Raw genomic sequence first — 21,595 nt, 5'->3', positions numbered from 1 at the left:
TAGCTAGGTTTTAAAAAAAGGTTGGATACATTTCCTGGAAAGGGGGTAGAGGAGAAGGGAAAGAATCGATAAACCGTTAGGGTAGACCTGGGGAAAGACATTGCTTACCCCTGGGATTAAGTAGCATGGAATCTTGGTTTTTGGGACTCTACCTGGTACTTGTGACCTGCAGGGCTGGTGCTTGGGTCTCTGGAGCCCCCCTGCAAACTATCAGTTGGCACCACACACACATACACCCCCCCCCCCCCCCAGTCCAGCATCTCTCCTTTCTCTCTTCTCCCTCCTCGCACCCTTTCTCAGTCCAGTGCCTTAAAAGGTGAAAAACAAAAAAAAAAAATTTTTACTTAAGTTTTTTAATTTATTTGAAAGCTTCCCATATATAGATATAAATATCATGAAATAAAACTGAATATCACTAAAACTGCTTACAAAATTATTGTAGCTGGTAGAAACAGAACTAATGAAGGCTATATTTTGTGCTCCTTTTCTACACTGTTCCATAAATACAGTAATATATGGCCAAATTTCAGTGAGGATATCCAATTTACAGATGGGTTCATCTTAACTGTGGTTGTAATCTGCCTTGGGAAGCCGGTGTTATAAAGATTGGAAGTAAAATTAAACTCTTCTTTCATTGGGGCATATGGAATCACAAATTCATCTCATCTCTTTTGTACAAATGGATTATTCTGTTTTGAGCATGTTTCAGGACAAGTGGTTTTCATAAGTCAACATAAAAAAATATATATTTTTTTTTGTTCGTGCAGAACTCTCATTTGTTTTAGCTTAACTAAATGTGCTTTAAGCCCCTTACGCAGTCCATTGGTTTCCTTATATTTTGTCCTTGTTGTGACTTATACTGTGCCAAAACCTTCCCCCCCTAGTAATGCCGCCATCCCCATCCAGCATACTAGAGTCCTACCTTGCCGCTCGCCCTGGTGATGAAGTGGCCTCTGCGGCTGCGGGGTAGGAAAGAATCCCACTCTTTCCTGCCCGCTGCCGCTACTCCATCTCCGCTTTTCTCTTCTGTGCTGTGGGTGCCGCCACCACGTTTTCACAAAATGGCCAGCGAGACTTCGCAGCCGGAAGCCTCAGCAGCCATTTTTAAAATACGGCGGGGCCATCCGCGGAACAGAAAAGTGAAAAGCACTGCAGACGGAGTAGTGGTAAGGAAAGAAGACCACTACACCACCAGGGCGGCAAGGTAGTAGTACGCGAGAGGAGGATGGCAGCATTGCTGCTGTGGTGGTGGTGGGAGGGTAAGCATGGAAGTCTCTTGCAACCCCCTGCCGTGCATACCTTGCTTACTGCTTCCACCAGCCCTGGTGACCTGGATTTGGCCACTATTAGAAATAGGATACTAGGCTAGATGAATCAGTTTTGGCTGTGGAGCCATCTGGGATTTCTAGGCCCTTGGCTGTCTAGAGTGAGTGTGAGATCCCTTTCTGGGCAAGGAGAAGCAGGCAGGTAGATACCTATACCTGTGATATTAAATACGAATTCTACTGCCCACTACTCAAACTTCCTAGAAGAGACAGCCGGGTTTGTCTTTCGATGGGATGTCCTGAGCAATCCTCCTCACAAAGTCAATGAAAAACTCCTCTGGTGAAGATTTACATCTCTTATGAGGTAGGGAAGGATCTGAAGGAAGGCCTATGGACCACTCCTACAAGACCACCTCTGGCTCTTCCTCAGAAAAGTGTTCAAAAATTAGATTCATAAAGATACTCCAGAAGAGATGTCAGAGTCTCCGCCTCTTCTGCACTACTTGGTCAGGGGCACTGAGACACTGGAGGATTCCTGATTTATCAGGGAGGCTTCTTCTCACAATGCACTGGAAATTGAAAATGGTGCAGCCAACAGACTACAAGCCCCTTCGAGGCCTCAGTATGGAGGTGTCTCCTGCAGGTAGCTCATGGATTGTAAGGATTTGCTGGACTTCTCATGGTCACAGAGGATGAGCAGTCCTCTTGTCAAGGGTTCTTGGAGAACATAGCAACTTCAATGCCTCAATGCTCTCAGTGCCATACTTTGAGGGGTGATGTTGAAGCAACCCCGTCTCCACCAGGCAACAGATGTCATGCTCTCTTGGCACAGATGAAGACGAGTTAGAATCCTTCCTCAGGTGGGAATTAGATGATGGCCAAACATGATGGTCTTTATCAAAGCTCAACATCGAGACACTCGATGTTGATGCATCCCCAGCATCCAACGAAACTCTGGGACCCATGGAGACCAATGCTTCCAATACCAATATTACTGAACCAGTCAGAGTACAATGAGAGGGTTCGTGGTCAGATCCCAGGTATTACAGGCACTAATTGCATCTTTTATGGATATAATCTTGTTGCACCAGGAGCCCTTTTAAAATTGCTGTGGGCCACTTTAGATATGGCATTGGGAAAAATTCCCTACAGTAAAATCAAACACCTTAGTGACGAAAAAATACCCAGATGGGCACCTGAAGTCCGAAACTGGCCTCCAGTGTGCCAACAAAAAAAAGATATAAAGCTTTAAGAATGGCCAGTAAAACCTACCTAGGAAAGCTAACAGGATTAAAGACCATACAACATTGGGAAAAATAACCCAAATTATAGCTACATTATGCTAGGTTCCACATTAGGAGTTGCTACTGAGGAAAAGGATTTAGGTTGTCATGGGTGATATATTGAAATCTTTTGCTCATTGTGTGGCAGCCACCAAAAAAATTATATTAGGAATTAGGAAAAGAAATAGCGCACACAGCAAAAACAAAAATACTGAAGTGAGCATGACACTAAACATATCTATTCAGCTCTGCAGAAAAAAAAAAGTTACAATGGCAGGCAGAACAGGTGCACATACAGTGGGGGAAATAAGTATTTGATCCCTTGCTGATTTTGTAAGTTTGCCCACTGACAAAGACATGAGCAGCCCATAATTGAAGGGTAGGTTATTGGTAACAGTGAGAGATAGCACATCACAAATTAAATCCGGAAAATCACATTGTGGAAAGTATATGAATTTATTTGCATTCTGCAGAGGGAAATAAGTATTTAATCCCTCTGGCAAACAAGACCTAATACTTGGTGGCAAAACCCTTGTTGGCAAGCACAGCGGTCAGACGTCTTCTGTAGTTGATGATGAGGTTTGCACACATGTCAGGAGGAATTTTGGTCCACTCCTCTTTGCAGATCATCTCTAAATCATTAAGAGTTCTGGGCTGTCGCTTGGCAACTCGCAGCTTCAGCTCCCTCCATAAGTTTTCAATGGGATTAAGGTCTGGTGACTGGCTAGGCCACTCCATGACCCTAATGTGCTTCTTCCTGAGCCACTCCTTTGTTGCCTTGGCTGTATGTTTTGGGTCATTGTCGTGCTGGAAGACCCAGCCACGACCCATTTTTAAGGCCCTGGCGGAGGGAAGGAGGTTGTCACTCAGAATTGTACGGTACATGGCCCCATCCATTCTCCCATTGATGCGGTGAAGTAGTCCTGTGCCCTTAGCAGAGAAACACCCCCAAAACATAACATTTCCACCTCCATGCTTGACAGTGAGGACGGTGTTCTTTGGGTCATAGGCAGCATTTCTCTTCCTCCAAACACGGCGAGTTGAGTTCATGCCAAAGAGCTCAATTTTTGTCTCATCTGACCACAGCACCTTCTCCCAATCACTCTCGGCATCATCCAGGTGTTCACTGGCAAACTTCAGACGGGCCGTCACATGTGCCTTCCGGAGCAGGGGGACCTTGCGGGCACTGCAGGATTGCAATCCGTTATGTCGTAATGTGTTACCAATGGTTTTCGTGGTGACAGTGGTCCCAGCTGCCTTGAGATCATTGACAAGTTCCCCCCTTGTAGTTGTAGGCTGATTTCTAACCTTCCTCATGATCAAGGATACCCCACGAGGTGAGATTTTGCGTGGAGCCCCAGATCTTTGTCGATTGACAGTCATTTTGTACTTCTTCCATTTTCTTACTATGGCACCAACAGTTGTCTCCTTCTCGCCCAGCGTCTTACTGATGGTTTTGTAGCCCATTCCAGCCTTGTGCAGGTGTATGATCTTGTCCCTGACATCCTTAGACAGCTCCTTGCTCTTGGCCATTTTGTAGAGGTTAGAGTCTGACTGATTCACTGAGTCTGTGGACAGGTGTCTTTCATACAGGTGACCATTACCGACAGCTGTCTGTCATGCAGGTAACGAGTTGATTTGGAGCATCTACCTGGTCTGTAGGGGCCAGATCTCTTACTGGTTGGTGGGGGATCAAATATTTATTTCCCTCTGCAGAATGCAAATAAATTCATATACTTTCCACAATGTGATTTTCCGGATTTAATTTGTGATGTGCTATCTCTCACTGTTACCAATAACCTACCCTTCAATTATGGGCTGCTCATGTCTTTGTCAGTGGGCAAACTTACAAAATCAGCAAGGGATCAAATACTTATTTCCCCCACTGTATGTGGTGAGCTGGCTCAGAAGCTTCTAGAAATTTTAAGCTGGACCTTCCACACCAAGCTTTGCTGGTGATGTTACCCAAGATTGAGGATTTACTGTCCCACTTGTCCACAGAGAATCAAGGTTTCACACAGCCTGCATTGTGATTTGTGGTAATTTTGCTAATACTATCAAGCTGTCAAGAAAAAGGAATAGAAAAAGGATTTTTGCAGAGGTGAACTGATACAACTACTTGGCAGTACTCTAGATCCTGAAAAATGGCTAAATGGAAAAACAAAATATTGATAATGCCGATTCTGGAAATTCCTAATGTTTACATTGTGCTAAGCATGGATTGGTATGCGAGTACAGGCATCTTTTCAAACCTGAGAAATTAGCCAATTGCTTTCATGAAAGAGTGGTAAGATGGTAGCTAGAGTTTACATTGAACTTTTTTTATTTAATGAACAATTTAGATTTTAAATATCTATTGTAGAAAAAAGCTCCCCTGACTTCTTGGGCATAATTCTCGAATACAAACCTTGACCTCTTTTGTGATCTGGCAGGTCTTTGCATTTGCTTGAAGAAAGGCTTTTATCTCTAGCTTCAGAGCTGGACAATATTGGTGGGGGTGTTCTTGCATAGCTAATAGACTTTTTGATGATGGGTAATGGAAAAAGTATCTTACATTCTTGGCTTACTATTATGAGTACTCGCTTGTTTGATGTAATGGCCTGCCAAGTGTCCTTGAAGTACTGATTCTGCCTGCTACTAGAAGGTAATCAAAAGCTTGAAACATACTTTTAAGTGGAAAATACTGTGGCAGACTTTTCTTGTGTTCTATGGCGGTTGGGTATATTTGGTTAATATGTTGCTACTGAGTAAGATGTGGAAACAAATGTTTAAATCTTTTCCTACCGGAACTACTGGTAGTATTGAGGATTATATTGTCTTCTGTAAAATGATGATTGGATTCTACAAAAGTAGTCTGTCAGGTTGACAATCATCTATTCGCAAAGAGTTGAATAGTAGTCTTATTTAAGATTCCACGTAACTTTCTCCAAAAAGATTAATCACAAGACATAGTGTGTCTGCCAAGCAATTATGCAGATCTTCTTGAAGACATGATACTGAACCAAACCAAGTTATCTATGGGCAGAAACAACAACTGTGGTTGCCCTGGATGCTGCATCATAAGGGTCATAAGTGAAGCATATGAAGTGTAAGCTGCACTTCTCTACATTACTGAATGTAGTAGTCATCTGGAAAAGATTTTGTAGTAGAGAGGTTTTGCTTCACAAGTGAGAGGTGGTAGTAGTAGTGCATGTGCACTAACAGAGAATATAAAGAAAAACTTGCCAAGGAGACAAACTCATATTGTAACCTTTCTCAGGTACATCAGAAACAGAAAGCCTGGGACCATTAGATCATGAAAGGAGCAAAAGGGGCACTCAAGAAGGACAAGTCCATAGTGGAGATATTGAATGAATTCTTTGCTTTGGAAGAGGATGTAATAGATCTACCTGTAACGGAAATGGTTTTCAAGGGTGACGATGCAGAGGAATGGAAAGAAATCTCAGTGAACTTGGAAGATGTACTTAGCCAAATAGACAGGTTAAAGAGTGATAAATCACCTTGACCGGATAGTATACATCCCAGGGTATTGAAAGAACTCAAACATGAAGTTGCTGATCTGTAACCTGTTGTTAAAATTGGCTGTAGTACCTGAAGATTGGAGGGTGGCCAATTTAACACCGATTTTTAAAAAAAGGGTTCCAGGAGTGATCCAGGAAATTAGACTGGTAAGCCTGACATCAATGCTAGGCAAGATAGTGGAAACTATTATAAAGGATAAAATTACGGAACACGTAGACAAACGTGGTTTATTGGGACAGATTCACTATCAGTTCAACCAAGGGAAGTCTTGATTTACCAATTTGCTTCATTTCTTTGAAGGCATGAATAAACATGTTAATGGTGAACCGGTTCATGTATTGTATTTAGATTTTCAGAAAGCTTTTCATAAAGTTCCTCATGAGAGACTCCTGAGAAAATTAAAAAGTCATGAGATAGGAGGCAATGTCTTTCTGTGGATTAGGAGTTGGTTATTGGCCAGAAAACAGAGGGTAGGGTTAAATGGCCATTTTTCTCAATGGAGGAGGGTGAATAGTGGAGTGTCAGAGGGATCTGTACTGGTACCGGTGCTATTTAACATATTTATAAAAGATCTGGAAATCGGAACGAGTGAGGTGATTGAATAGTTTTTGTGTCATCTGCAAATTTAAAGTTGTCAGATCACATGCAGATTGTGAAAAATTGTAGGAAGACCTTAGGAAACTGGGCATCAAAAAAGGGAGATGAAATTTAATATGGACAAATGCAAAGTGAAGCACATTGTGAAGAATAATCCAAATCATAGTTTCCTGATGCTAAGGTCCACTCAAGAAAAAGATCTAGGTGTCATTGTAGACAATACACTGAAATCTTCTGTCCAGTGTGTGGCAGCGGCCAGAAAAGCAAACAGGATGCTGAGAATCATTAGGAAAGAGATGGTAAATAAGACCAAGAATATTATAATGCCTCTATCGCTCAATGCAACCTCATCTTGAGTATTGCATTCAATTGTGGTCACCGTATCTCAAAGATATGGCGGAATTAGAAAAGGTTCAAAGAAGAGCAAGCAACCAAAATGATAAAGGGGATGGAACTCCTCCCGTATGAGGAAAGGCCAAAGAAGTTTGGGCTCTTCAGCTTGGAAAAGAGAGAGCTGAGGGAAGATATGATTGAGGTCTATTAAATCCTGAATGGTTTAGGATGAGTAAAATTGAATGTACTTTTTGAAAGGGTGAAAAATTGAAAGACCAGGGGACACTCAATTAAATTACATGGGAATACTTTTAAAACAAATAAGAGGAAATATTTTTCTCTCAAAGAATAGTTAAGCTCTGGATCTCGCTGCCAGAGGATGTGGTAATGGTGGTTAGCGTACCCGGGTTAAGGTTTGGACAAGTTCCTGGAGGAAAAGTCCACAGTCTGTTGAGATGGACATGGGGAAGCCCAGAGATTGAATGTTGCTACTAACTGGGCTTCTGCCGGGTATTTGTGACCTGGATCAGCCACTGTTCGAAGTAGGATACTGGGCTAGATGGACCATTGGTCTGACCCAGTGTGGCTATTATGTTCTTATGTACTTGCTTATTTGACTGACCCTGTATACTGAACTGGTGATTTCAATGTATTCAAGATCCTTTTCCTGGATGATTACAAATATCTCTGTAGAGCAACTAGGGGAATGCAGGCACACATTCCAGCTCAGAAAAAAGTCAGGCGGTAACTTCTGAGCATGCAGAGTGAGAGTGGTTTCTGCTGTGTCTTGGCCTGCTGCTCCCCCCCTCCTTCGTCTTGAACCTTCAAGGACATATGCACAGCACTCCTCTTTTCTCCTTGTAGTCTCCAGACAAGTGCTTTGGAGTTCAGTGGCAGCTCCTATGGAGTTTATTATTTTGATTTCAGTTGCTTTGCAGGCCTCCCCCCCCCCCCCCCCCCCAACAATATCATTTCACTTTCTTCCCTCAGTGGTCACACTTCTGCAGCCGACTTCTCCCATGCTCTCTCAGACTTCAGCTCCTCCTCAGGAGCTCAAAATTAGGGAGAATGGAAATCAAAATCACAGAACAGCTGTGCAGCAAGCCAACATCTGTTATCCACAGCTGGAGGCTCTGTGGTGCAATGCCTGCAACACCAAGATTGTTGCACCTCTCCCCATCTGCCTCAGACTGCTCCTCTCAACTCCTGTGGTCTGACAGCATAATGAGTAAAATGGCAGACAAAACAACCAAACACACTTCCTCTAAGTCAAGCAATCATCCTGACAAACAGGGGAAAACCTCTCTCTAATAAAGGGGTCTCAACTAAGAAACATTAAAGCCTCTCATCCATCTCAGCTGAAGGTTCATTTGCTGACCAATCCTTAGACCGGAAACCACATATCCTCTGCCAACCAACCCTACATCACCCATCAATCAGTACTTTTCCAACTCCTCTAAGAAAATTTGTGTAGGACAGCACCAGCACATTGTAATCAGTGCTCCTTCTTGGTCTCCACAGTATCTATAAGCATTTAGCCAAATAGACTTGGGGGAAAGTCATTGCTCATCACTGAAAACTGAGCAGCAAGAAACAGATCTGCCCTCTGGTAACTGCCAGGTTGAAATAGAACTAGGAGACATGAATTGAGAATGCAGGGTGATAGACTAGGAGTAACATCAGGAAATAATTTTTATATTTCATGTTGGTGAGTTTCTGAGTGTGGGTGGGCTCTGCAGTGCCCAAGATGTTTAAAAGTAATGGTTTTCTGTTTAATGCTGGTGTGCTTCTGGGTGTGGGGGTGCAGAGACTGGAAAAGGCAGGGGAGAGATGCCAGACTATGGGGAAGGGGAAGGGCTCATGCTGGGCTACAAGGAGCAATGGGGGAGGGGAAGGAAGGGTAGGGCAGGGCTGAATTCAGCCTACAGGGATGCATGAGGGGAATAAAGTGAAAGGTATGGCTGATGCTAGACTATAGGAAGGGATGGGAGTTAGAAAAGGGAAGGGCAGGGCTGCTGCCAGGCTACAGAGGAAGGGAAAATACTTCAAAAAGGTTCTTGTTTTATAAATACAGCTTAATCAGGCATTTATATTTGGAAGGGAAAAGACTTCAAAAAGGTACCTGGTTTTATGAATACAGCTTAATCAGGCATTTATGTGTGTTATAAAGTGAAGTTTTGAAGGATATGTGCCATTGCAGTAACTATTTTGCAGGATACTGTGATGTGTATTGAGATTGTCTGGTCAAGTTTAAGATATGGAATAACGTAACTATAAATGTCAGTGTTTCCATTAAGTGGAATGGTGGTTGGGGGTACTCGGTTGAAATTTGTTAGACTTAGGGGGTACTTAGCTTGAAGAAGTTGGGAAACTGTTCTAACCCACCAGCTGTTTATCAGCTACTCTGAATTCCTTGTTATCTGCTGCATATTGTCCTGTTGCACCACCTGCACTTCTTGAAGAAGTTGTTAATCTTTGGTTTCTAAGATATCAGGCAAAAAATATGGAAATCAAACTATATGTTTAAAAACGCAACAACCAATGCTGCTCAATTCAGATGCTGGTGCCAAATATCAAGAAAACCGTAAAAAACATAAGTAAACCTACCTATGAGTTTTCTAAGAGGGAAAAATGGCAAAACTAAGGTGATCTTGATACAGAAAAATGACTTTTGAACAAAATAAACGTACTCATAACTGTAGGGAAAAAAAAAGTGATCATTGCCCTTCATGGAAGGGCGAGCTGAGGTGGCCTTGTACAACAGTGAAGAGAAGCTTTACGCTGTTCAGAAAAGCTCTCATTATGCCCTCCCCCAAATCAGGCTCTGTGCAATGGCATCACCCATCTAAGATGATCTTTGGCTTTTCTAAAGTTACCGAGGCAGACTAACACTTATACTAAGTGACTGAAGACTGGACTTCTAAGTCTGAACCTCCTCAAGCAAGCAGATATGCATGGAAGGTTAAATCAAATTCAAGTGAGTAAAAGTTTGCCACTGTGCTACACTATATTCATAGTCTTCGTTCAGCAAGCATGTGCAATCATTTGTATTGCATTTCTTGTCTCAGTGGCCTCCATGACATCCACATATTATGTTCTCCCCTCCCCCACCTGTTCAAATCACTTGCAATAGGAGAAAATCTTAGAAATCTTTATCTGCTTCTTGACCCCCCCCCCCCCCCCCCTTGACCCCCAGCCATCACAGATCTAAGATTATCAACCAGGTTTAGTTGCATGAAAACAATATCTAAAACCAAGTGGTACAAATTTTGGACACCAACAGAAGAAACCCATGAAAAAGGAAAGTCCTTAAAGAGGACAGAAAGCCAAGACAGTATCAAACCGGACTTATCACATTTTTAACAGTATGCGGCAATACTAGGGAATGGGGCTGTTCTTTTACCTGGCCTTGATAAGACTTCTGGCTTTATCATCCCACTGTTCTGACACTGTGAGGAGCTCTTGTAGTCTTGCCATGGCTTTTTCTACTGCTGCATGAGGAGCCAGTCCCACACCCAAATCTATTAGCCTTCTCATATCATCCAGAGTCAGAGAGTTCGGATCAAAGCAAGCCTGCTGGACATCTTCCAACCATCGGGCCTGCTCCAATCGCACTCGCAAATCAGCCAGCTGTGGAAGATCAATGTCAAACTCAAAACTGACATCTAAGAGCTCCTGCAGCTCCGAAGCCCGCGGCATTTCCTCACATAGCACTTTCTTGCTATGCTGCTGAAAATCGTCCACACGGTTCAGGAGATCCTGAAATAACACAAGTAACTGTATTGAGAGATATATGTAATCATTCTTACAACAGTCAGCCTGCCCAGACCTTCAACTTTGATGGCTTCCGACTGTATCAGTTCTTCAATATGTACTGGGATACAATTTTGGAAACTCATAAGTACTGATCCCACATATTGATATATATGTTCCAGGTCACCCGCTGTTTATCTTTATACCCCAGTCAATCTGGCTAAATAGAAGCTACAAAACACTATAAGAACATACATTGTTCTTTTACAACTACTCCCTCTTCATAAATTGGTCTGAATCAGCAGCTGTTTCATTTATGATAGTGGCTGTAGAACTACAAAATACTGAGTGATGTCTAGAAGAAAGATTAGTACAGTAAACACCAGCTCGCAGTGCCCACTTTAACAATTTATAATCTATCTATACAAACTCTAAACATATAAAATATTTGAGCAATAAAGTGAAGTTACTCACCAACAGCAGATGTTCCCTAACAATAGCAGGTCACATTCTTATGTGTGAGCGACATCATCTGAGACAGCCCAGCATGGAGAAACTTCCCAGCTTCTTTACAGAAGCGGTTCAAACTGCACACCATGCATACATGTGTTTTACTGCCTGCTGCTGCATAGGACCAGGCAGTCTATTACAAAAGCTAATAGAATACAACTCCTAAGGGGCGGGTATACGAGAATGTGTCCTGGTGTCCTCAGAGAACATCTGCTACAGGTTTGCTTTCTCCGAGGACAAGCAGAACAGCATCCCTCACATGTGGGAATCCCTACCAGGCTGACAAACAAAAAGGGGAATAACAAGGCCTACAACATTTTAAAGATTTTGTTTTTATCATCAGCTTGGAACAGAAATAAAAAGGGTGGGGGGAGGGGCAGGGAAGAAGTTGGATTCTAGACCTCAAATAGATTCTGAAGGACTGACTGACCAAACTGACAGTTGCATTGGGAATCTTGCTGTAGGCAGTAGTGAGATGTGGTTGTGTGGACTGATGACCATGTTGCAGCTATGCAAATCTTCACAATGGAGGCTGACATCAGATGGGATACCAACTCATTATAGACCATGACATGACTCTCAAGAGTAAGCCTGGCCTGGGTATAAACAAAGGAGATGTAGTCTGCTAATCAACTGGATATGGAATGTTTACCGAACTGGGTGGAGTGTCTATGGGCACTGGTAAAGGTGGGAGCTCAGTGGTCAGGCCCACAGAAGGTGTAGGGGCTAAACTGTGGTACCAACCTGGAGAAGGCTGGTGTATTGGCTCTGAATCCCTGGAAGGGGAGCTACCCTCTAGGTGGACACTTCTCTGGTACCAGCGATGATGATGCCTGTGTTCCAGGTGCCGTACTTTGATAGGGAATGATTCTGCTGCTTCTTGGCTTCTGTCCAAGCAAGGCATTGGAAGTCCCTTGGTGCTGAGAATGATGTCAAAAACTTACATGCCCTCGGTGCGAAATCCGATAATGTACAGACCTAATGGGCACTACTAATGCTCGAAGTCAATGCAGGCAGAGACCTCCTCAATCTCAATGCATCCCCAGTATCCAATGCAGCTCTGGGGTCACAAGGACAGAGGCTTCTGATGCCAACATCGATAGACTAGACTTATGAGTGTCAAACACATTCATGTGCTGCTCCTCATGACTCAATGGTTCTTTTTGACATCTCAGTGCTACAAACAGCAAAGGTGGTCCAAGGAAGGATGAATGAACCAGGAGTTCAGCAAACTGACTATTGTAGAAGAACCTGACTTGGCCAAGTTTCGGCTTTGCCTTCTTCAGGGGGCATCAGATTCTTCAATACAAGAAATAAAAAAAACTTCATCAGCAATTTTAGCAGATTTAATTTGCTGATGGAGGTTTTTTTTTATTTCTTGTATTGAAGTATCCGATGCCATCTGATGAAGGCAAAGCTGAAACCTGGCCATGTCAGGTCCTTCCACAATAAAGTCAGTTTGGTGAACTCCTGGTTCTTTCCTCATTCCTTGGACCACCTTTGCTGTCTGTGGTGCTGTGTTCTCTTCTACATAGGTTTACTCCTGTTTATCTTTGTTGTTCTTTTTGATATCACAGTTTACAAAAAGAAATCAAAAGTGCTGAAAAATCTAAGGCAAATAAAAGGAAAGGGAGATAACAGAATACTGGTCCTTCACACCACTAACAAAATAAAGGGAAAAAAGCTCTCTTAGCCAGAAGACATGAGAAAGAGAGACCGGAGAGTACATCTTCATAGCCCTGTGGATGGAGAGAGACTGCCTAGTACCCTGCAGTGGTGGTGGGCAGGAAGACACACATACATGTGCAATGTTCTTCCAAACACTTCTGGAAAGCAGATGGGAATATGCTCCGCGCTGGGTTTTGTCGGATGTCACCTACACGTGAGAAATGCTGTCCCGCTTGTCCTCAGAGAAACAAACTTTCAGAAAGCAAAATACATATTTCCAAGATCCATTGTGTAAATCTGTTTTTAGAAGCTGCTCTAGAACTAGAATTTGTTAGAAAGTAGCTGTAGAATAATTAGAGATGAGTCAGAGTGAGCTAAATTACAGCAGTATTTACTCTACCTAGGGAAGTCAGACTTACCTAGTTATGGCAAAGTCATTAAAACAATTTTGTTTCGTAAATATGTTCTTTCAAGATAGCATTACCAGGAAATTCTACCATATGCTTAATTGCTACTTTTTGTAGCTCCTAGATCATTTATCTAGCAACTTTATTTGTTATTGTGGTGACAGTGGGTTTCTAAGCCTGTGAACTCTATTATTTCATAAAGTGCATTTCCCTGTTTGGCCAGCAGATGGTGACAGTGTTTTTTTTTTTTTTTTTTGTAAAGCTGTTACAGAAGTGACAGTTTTTTCCCACCTAGCAGTGAGGTCATCTTTAGTCTCAGATAGAGGAGAGAGAAAGATCTCTTCACTGAGACCCCGTGAGCAGTTATATTTTATAACCTGCAAGCAGCTATATTTCTTGAATTCTCTAGGTGCTACCCAGGCAGTAACAAGTGTTAGATAGTTTTAATGTTGATCCTTGTTTTAGTCATCTGTTATTGCTTGCGGTATGTTTTTTCAAACGTTCACTGCTTTACTGTAACATTAAACCTATTAGTTTATTGACTGCTGCCCTGGACTAAGAATCCTGGTGGTTTGTGTTTTGGTCTGTGGGTGGTTTCTGGGAACTGTGAGACCCCTGGGATTGTGGCCCCAGAGTCCTTAAAAACCACTGGGGAAATAAATTGTGGGTGGGAGACTCGCCCAGAGGCAAGTGTAACCCAGCAGGTGGGAGGAAGGGTATGCAGGGTGGAGCAAGTGCGCAGGCAGTAGTGGGCCTGAGCAGTGCAGGCAACAGACTCTCCAGGTGGCCGCTAGGCGTTCTGTGACAGACCTTTTTTGTGATTATAGCAAAATATAAAAGTCATACCTTTAACTGTAGCAGCTAGTAAAATCAAATTAGCACACAACCACTAGTCAAACCAAAATATCAGGTGTTAAATTAAAAACTTTTATAAAATGCTGTATACATAAAACAAAATACAAGACTGCCCGTTACATAAAGGGATTTTATTCTCTTCTTGTGTATGGTGTGGATAGAGCAGCATTCATGATTTTATAAATCATGTGTAGTCTAACCCTTCAAGAATTTTAGAAGCACCTTCCTATGTTCTTGAGCACAGCAAAACCAAGCACCTCAATATATTAATACATTTGGATTTAGCTCACACCTTTCAAAGTTCTGTCCAAAGTTTTCACAAGCCAGGTGGCTTGAAAAAGTAGCTGGGTGGGGGTAGGGGGAGTACTGAGCAGTCTTGTAAAATTTTCTGTCAAGTTAGCTGGTCAGCAAAATCAGCTGGATGGTTCTAAGTGAGTTATATCCAGGTACAGTAGGGCATTTTTCAGTACTCAGAGGGCTTACAATCTAAGTCTCTATCAGAGGCAATCAAGGATTAAGTGACCTGCCCAAGATCAAAAGGAGCAGCAGTGGAATTTGAATATAGCTTTTGTTGTTCTCAACTCACTGCTCTAACCATTAGATGGCTACCTATTCTCCAACTTTAACCTATCACATTAAAAATCTTTTAAAAATTTTTATGGCAAAACAAAGAAAGAATCCTATCCTTCCACCTGATGTTCAGTCTTCTATAAAGAAGACTGAAAGCAACTGTCAAAGGAGGAAGCTTGGGAGTTTTACTCAGCTCAGCCCTAGTGACTTCACCTGTGTGTGGCTGTAGGACTCTGCTGTCCATGGAGAACATCCATTACACACATGCAACTATCTTTTTTTCCATCATTTTACTAGATCCAGATTCATCAATAAATTTAAAAAAGGAAAATGCTTTGAAATGTGAACTTGCTTGTTTTGGCAGTTTCCATCTCGTTCTTTGGGCTTTCCATTTCCTAAGCTTCCACACTGTCTAACCATCTCTCATCTAACACAACAGTTTTGGTTAGAAGGCCCAGATCATAGTTAATTCCAGTGTACTCAAGCCAGTCATTAGGTACCTTAATTGTGCAATGGTTGGGACTGTCTATAATTTTTAGCTATAAGCTATACAGTTTTATTTCAGGTATACTGCACTATTTCCCATCCCCCATCTTTTATTCCTATCAGCCACATGAAGGAATTTCTGGCTGGTCACATGCTCTGATGGGGCCTCATGTTGCTAAAGCAATTCAGGTACCTGGTATATCCTGTTACAAAAGTGAGTTACAGGTATTGGAAGGACCAATTGCAAGCTTCCAGCACATATTGTAAGCCACACTGCGCCCGCAAATAGGTGGGAAAATGTGGGATACAAATGCAATAAAATAAATAAATAAATATGAAAGTCCCAATTACAAGTCTCCAGCCCATGTGCAGCACCTATGATTGGTCCAGGGTAGAGAAGAGGTGGATGCTCACAACAGCCTATAAAACCACGCTGCAGACAAAGGAACTCTGAAAAACTAGGCTTGGAGAGAAAGTTTCAGATCCGTCCAATGGCCTATGGTTTTTCCTGAGGGGGTATTACTTTCCCCCCCTTGATAGAAACTAATTCTCTATAACTATGAATCTTTCTTTCATTTATTCTTTCTTTCTTTCTCTACTTTCTCTCAGTTCTGTGACCTTTGTATGAGGAACAAACATTCTTCCTCCTTTCTCTCTTCTTTATCTGATTACTTATAATTACCAGAGGCACTGATGTTAGATTTTGTAAGTTTGTTATAACTTGAAACTGATGTCTGATGCTGTGATGGTGGGTAAGTAATTAAAAAGACTTTTAATTCTAATTCCTGTACAATGTTTTCTATAATATTTAATAGAATTCATAAGTGTTTTAGCGAATAGCAAATCAAACGCAGCCTAGAACAGAACTCACTCCCAAACTAGCCACAAGCATTCAGAAACTGAATCCAGTTTCGTACATGGCCGTGCATAACCATGTTGGTGAGCCAGTTAACATGAATTTTAATGTTTTATGGCTGAAGTAAATTTATTGGTCATCTTTACCCAAGCAAATACCTACCACTAACAGTGATAACTGCCGGTAGTAAGGACATTACCTCCTCATTAATGAGGCTGAGTAAGCATATTACCTTCAGTAATGGTGTCTGGTTAATCACACAGGGTAGTGCATATAACTGCTTCACAAAAGAGCGAAGTTCATTCACAGTCAGCTGATTCTGGGACTTTCCTCCTCCTGATCGATATCTAGAATTGTGGGAAAAGGAATGAAAATGTGAGACTAGACATCAGATGATATGTGAATGAATATGGAAGGTGACAGGTCAACTTTACAAGAGTTCATATAGATAAAGCAGCCCATTTGCATTAAAAAATCTCATTCAATTAGTATGTTTACAAAACAAATATTTACTAGAAAATAGCTCCTCTACAACTTTGCACCCTTAAACATTTCATATGGCATTCTACCACCTTTTGTCACGTTTTAACCCCCCTCATTCTATAACAGATCACCTAAATGTTAGCATCATTTGCAAGCTTAAATTTAGAATATTGCTATCCATGCAGGTACGTGTATACTTATGCATGTAAGTAGCAGCAGTGCACTAAGTACTATTCTATTAGTTACACATGCAGATGATTTACTTTACAAATGAAGGTTTTCACATGGGCGTGTGATAGGTCAGTCTAACTACTTTGTTACACATATAAAATTCAACATCTAGGTGCACCCATTTACACTAGCCATAGACCTGGTGTAAATGGACATGTCTACATTTAGGCACTCCGATGCCAGGTTACATTAATATTCTATAGAACGCTTACGCACGTTAAGTGTTCTTATAGAATAAGCTCACTACTCACACTATTTGGGTGCTTAAATGTGGCACCCTAGGCGCGTTCCGCCTGTTTCACAACAAAGCGGAGAAAATGGTTTGGGATGGTTTGGGAGCCTTATATACGATGCCTTTCCCATCGGACGCGGAGCCTACTTCTTAATACTTCACCTTTATAGGTATTACTGTGGAAATCTGCCTTTGGGTTTTATATTCCTGCATTATTAGACTGCATACCTTACGGTGGGGAGGGAGGACAGGAATGGAGGAGGGAATTGTTTTGGAGATTTTTGTTGTTTATGTAGAAGGGGAGTGTCAGAGGAGTTAGACCTCTCCTATGCTGGGTTTGTCTGTTTTACAATATAGGTTAGACTAGTATTGGGGTTGGTCTTTGCTATATTACCACATACATGAGAGGGAGGCATGGGGGGGAAACTTAAAAACTTTTGATGACAAGTTGTAAGGTACTTTATAAAATCTCTCTGCATTTATATATTGTTGATAATGTTACTTCTTTTCAGTCATCAATAAAAACATTTATAAATAAAATGTGGCACCCTGTTGTAAAATTGCCTTCAAATTGTTCAGCAGAACTCTCAGAATTGTTCAGCAAAGCTCTCAGATTTTGTAGGAATCAGATAATGGCTGTAAGAAGAATATTTTTGCTGTGGTCTCTGGTACTGATCTGAGACTGCCAGTGACCAAAGTGAAAAGCTCTGTAATGCTCCAATTCTCTTAAGCCATACAGTCCACCCCAACCAGAAAAAAAAAAAGAAAAAAAAAGAGGCAGGTCAAGGCAATGTAGATTTCTCCTCAACCTTCACGCTATACCTGAAATACATTAAATAAGAATGACCCCACAATCAAATAAACACAAGAACTCCTCTCCCCACAATATGTTCAGGTGTGCTAATTACCTAGTTTGTCTCTTGCCATTCAGCAGCTGCTGTGCAACCGATGCACATTTCTCTGCATCTTGAGTTACTAAACGGAGATGGCGCAACAGATCGTTCTCTGGAAACTTCTTCGTTTCTGACTCCTCTATCAGGAGCTTAAAACTAGAAAGGCCTATTTCATTCCAAGAGGAAAAAAAACAGAAAAACACAGAAAAATTCAATTCTGCCCAACTCAATGAAAGCAGAAATCCACTTGAGACAATACCATTTATATGCTTTTACATAAAACTCATATTGCACGGATCATAAAGCCATTTATTAGGCCAATATGACAAGTGCACATTGAAGAGCAGGGCTGACGTCAGGAAGGTGCTGGGACTTTAGGTGATTAATCAATAGCAGGATTCCCCCAAGGACTGAAAAACAGGAGTGGTGGAGACTGTATTCTGTACCTTCTAGCCCAGCACTGACATCGCTACTGCATCAACCACTGCACTGCAACTTCTGGGTCATCTGTGCTCCCAAGGTGGTGTCAGACATCGAGATCAAGGCCACCACCACAGTGCAGGACTCATTCCTCGATTCATCCCCCCAATCTAACTCTTATGAACAATAATGAAAGGGTCCTTGATGGACTGACTTCTCAGCTACAGCAGATTTCAAGCAGGGAATATATTAGCGGCCTCCACTAATCTCTCTCCCTTACCCTGTATAGCTGGGTTAATTAGCCATCAAAAAATGTTTAATGTTTTATGCATTTGTTTTGCAAATAAAATGTTCCATTTTATCCTACTACCTCCTAAGAAGCAGTGGAAAATAAGCTTTTATTTGGACATCCTCAGTCTCAACACAATCTCCATAGCATTTTATCAAAAAGAAACTTCCAAAACATTTTGTAAAAATATATTCTCACCATCACTGAATTGCAAAAAGTCTCAAACGTTTTAGTAAAAACAAAAACCCTGACTTTGTAGTAACCACTGAAAAGTGGGTTTAATCTGAGGTTCAACTCAGGCATTATCACACAAAGTTTTATCACGATGCGTTTGCAGTAAATTTGAGAGCCTGAGATCATACTCTATATGTCCTGGCTTAGGCATAAGGTTCATTCCTGTCATTGTATGCACAAACCTAACCCATTTGGAGAAATTACCCTGGAAGAAACTTCTAAGTGGAGACACTATACATCTGCACTAGGCTTACAAACTCAGATCATCATAGGGGACTGTTTCTTTCCATAAATTTATTGAATATTTTAGACAAAAATGTATTTTGAGATTTTGCAAAATAATCATGTTCATCAATTCAGCCTCCTACTCTGATAGGGTGTGAACAGGGCTAATGTCATCTGTTTGCTCACAAAATAATCCAAGTAGCTTAAAAGTGCACTAGGCCATCTATTTCATGTCCTGATCACCTTTACAGTAAATGAAGTTACTCACCTGTAGCAGGTGTTATCAGAGGACAGCAAGACACATTCTCACATATGGATGGCATCATCTGATGGAGCCCTAGCATGAGAATGCTCTCCAGTTTTCAGATACTGAAGCAACCTTTGGCAGTGTCCACCGTCCAAGTGCGTGTCTTCCCACTTGCAGCTGTCACAAGGGACAAGGCAGTCTAATATAAAAGCTTATAGAATACAACTTCTAGGGGAGGTAGGCAGGTATGTGAGAATGTGTCCAGCTGTCCTCAGAGAACACCTTCTACAGTAACTTTGCTTTCTCCGAGGACAATCAGGACAGCATATTTTTACATACGGGAATCCCTAGCTACAAGGCTGTCTAAAATAACGGGGGGGGGGGGGGGGGGGGGGGGAGCCTGCAATAGGCAAGGTGTAAGACAGCCTGGAATATAAACAAAATGGGTCTAGGGGGAGGATTTGGATTCTAGACCCCAAATAAATGCTGAAGTACACTAAACCAGCTGTCGTGTCGGAAATTCTGCCCTAGGTAGTAATGAGATGTAAATACGGCGAAAGATGACTACTTTGCAGAATTCTATGGAGACTGATCTTAGGTGAGCTACTGACTCAGCCATGGCTCTGATATTATGATATTGTACAATCAGGGACTCAAATATACTACCGGAGCCTTCGTGTTATAAATTACAAATTTGCTCCAGACTGTTGAAATACAAAACTCTTTATTGAACACATGCGCTTCAAAACCTGCTCATGTGCATTTTAAAATCTGTAAATACACACACATCTCTCTTCTGTCTTTCATACCCATTCACTCCTGTAGCGTGTCTGCTTAGTGACTCTATAAGCGTTTAAAGTTTTATACAACTTGCTGTTTTGAATATTATTGCACTGCACATTATATTTCACATTTTACATTCCTCAAATAAATATCACAGTGTTACACAAAATTAAAGGCAAACATTCTTTGTAATTCTGCTGTCTTTGATCTTCCAGTTTCCCTTTCTTACAATGTCTATTTTGAGGGTTTGCAAAAAGTCTCCAGTGCTTTCCTCAATCAGTAAATGAGTCTGATATTATGAGCCATGACATGACCTTCCAAAGTCAGCCCAGCTTGGGAGTCAGGGGCGTATCTGGAATCCGGCGGTAGGGGGGGCCAGAGCCAGAGAGGGGGGGGTATTTTTGCCTCCCTTCCCCCCCCCCCCCCCCCGCCACCTCTTCTCTCCCCCCCCCCCCCCCCCCGCCAACCCTCCCCCGCTGCTTACTTTTGCTGGCGAGGGGCCCCAACCCCCGCCAGCCGAGGTCCGACCCGCAGTCTTCATATTTCGTCTTCCTCCGTGGCCATGCTGCAAGGAAGTAACGCTGCAGTGCTAATTCGCTGAATCCAGAATTGGTCTCGAGACCAGACTCAAGGTGTAGAAAGTACTCGAGCAGTTTTTGTGTAGGACAGGAAAAACAGTCTAGGGCCTTGCCCTCATACCAGATGGCAAACCTCCTTCACTTAAAATTATAAGACCTCATAGTGAAATCTGTCCTAGAAACAAGCAGGACACAAAAGAGACCCTCCTGAAGCTGAAGAGAGTCATTTCTTGCCTCTCAACATTTACGCCATGAGGGCTAGGAACTGGACCCTTTGTTCTGAATGATGAAAGTCAGAAAGCATTCCAGTCTCCACAGGTCTCTGAAATGTAACTCCAAAAGTAGCAGGAACCAGATCCATGTTGGCCAATAAGGGGCAATCAGAATCATGGTTCCTCTGTCTTGTTTGAGTTTCAGGACTTTTCCCCCGAGAGAAATGGGAGGATATGCATACAGTAGACCCTTCCTCCAATTGAGGAGAAAAACATCCAAGGCTAGTCTGCAGTGCTATCTCAGTCTGAAGCAGTATTACCTTGTTGTTCAGATAAGTGGCGAAGAGATCTACCGAGGGGGTGCACCACTCAATATCTCTCAGTCTACGCCCATGCTGAGAGACCACTTGTATGGTTGCAATATCTTGCTCAGTCTGTCAGCCAGACAATTGCCTTTCCATGCCAGGTATGTGGCTCTGAGCTCAATTCCATTGCTGAATGCCAGTGCCACATCCTGACTGCCTTCCTGACACAGGAGGTTCTATCCTATGCCTCCCTGCTTGTTGACATAATACATTGCAACTTGATGGTCTGTTTGGATTAGGATAATTTGGTGCATCAGCTTATCGCAGTAAGCCTTTAGTGTGCTCCACATAGTCTGAA

General features: G+C 42.1%; 1 protein-coding gene across 1 annotated transcript in view; it reads right to left on the bottom strand.

Moving 5' to 3' along the window:
- KDM5B (lysine demethylase 5B) overlaps nt 1-21,595 on the bottom strand; it is a 246,733-nt gene that overhangs the window by 73,929 nt on the left and 151,209 nt on the right. The window contains 3 exon segments of the mRNA XM_030221829.1: nt 10,404-10,759; nt 16,338-16,452; nt 17,960-18,110. Of these exon segments, the coding sequence (XP_030077689.1) occupies nt 10,404-10,759; nt 16,338-16,452; nt 17,960-18,110 (622 nt within the window).

The sequence above is a fragment of the Microcaecilia unicolor genome, chromosome 12, assembly GCF_901765095.1.
Source record: "Microcaecilia unicolor chromosome 12, aMicUni1.1, whole genome shotgun sequence".
In the NCBI taxonomy this organism is placed as follows: Eukaryota; Metazoa; Chordata; class Amphibia; order Gymnophiona; family Siphonopidae; genus Microcaecilia; species Microcaecilia unicolor.
This window is presented reverse-complemented; position numbering and strand designations above follow the sequence as displayed.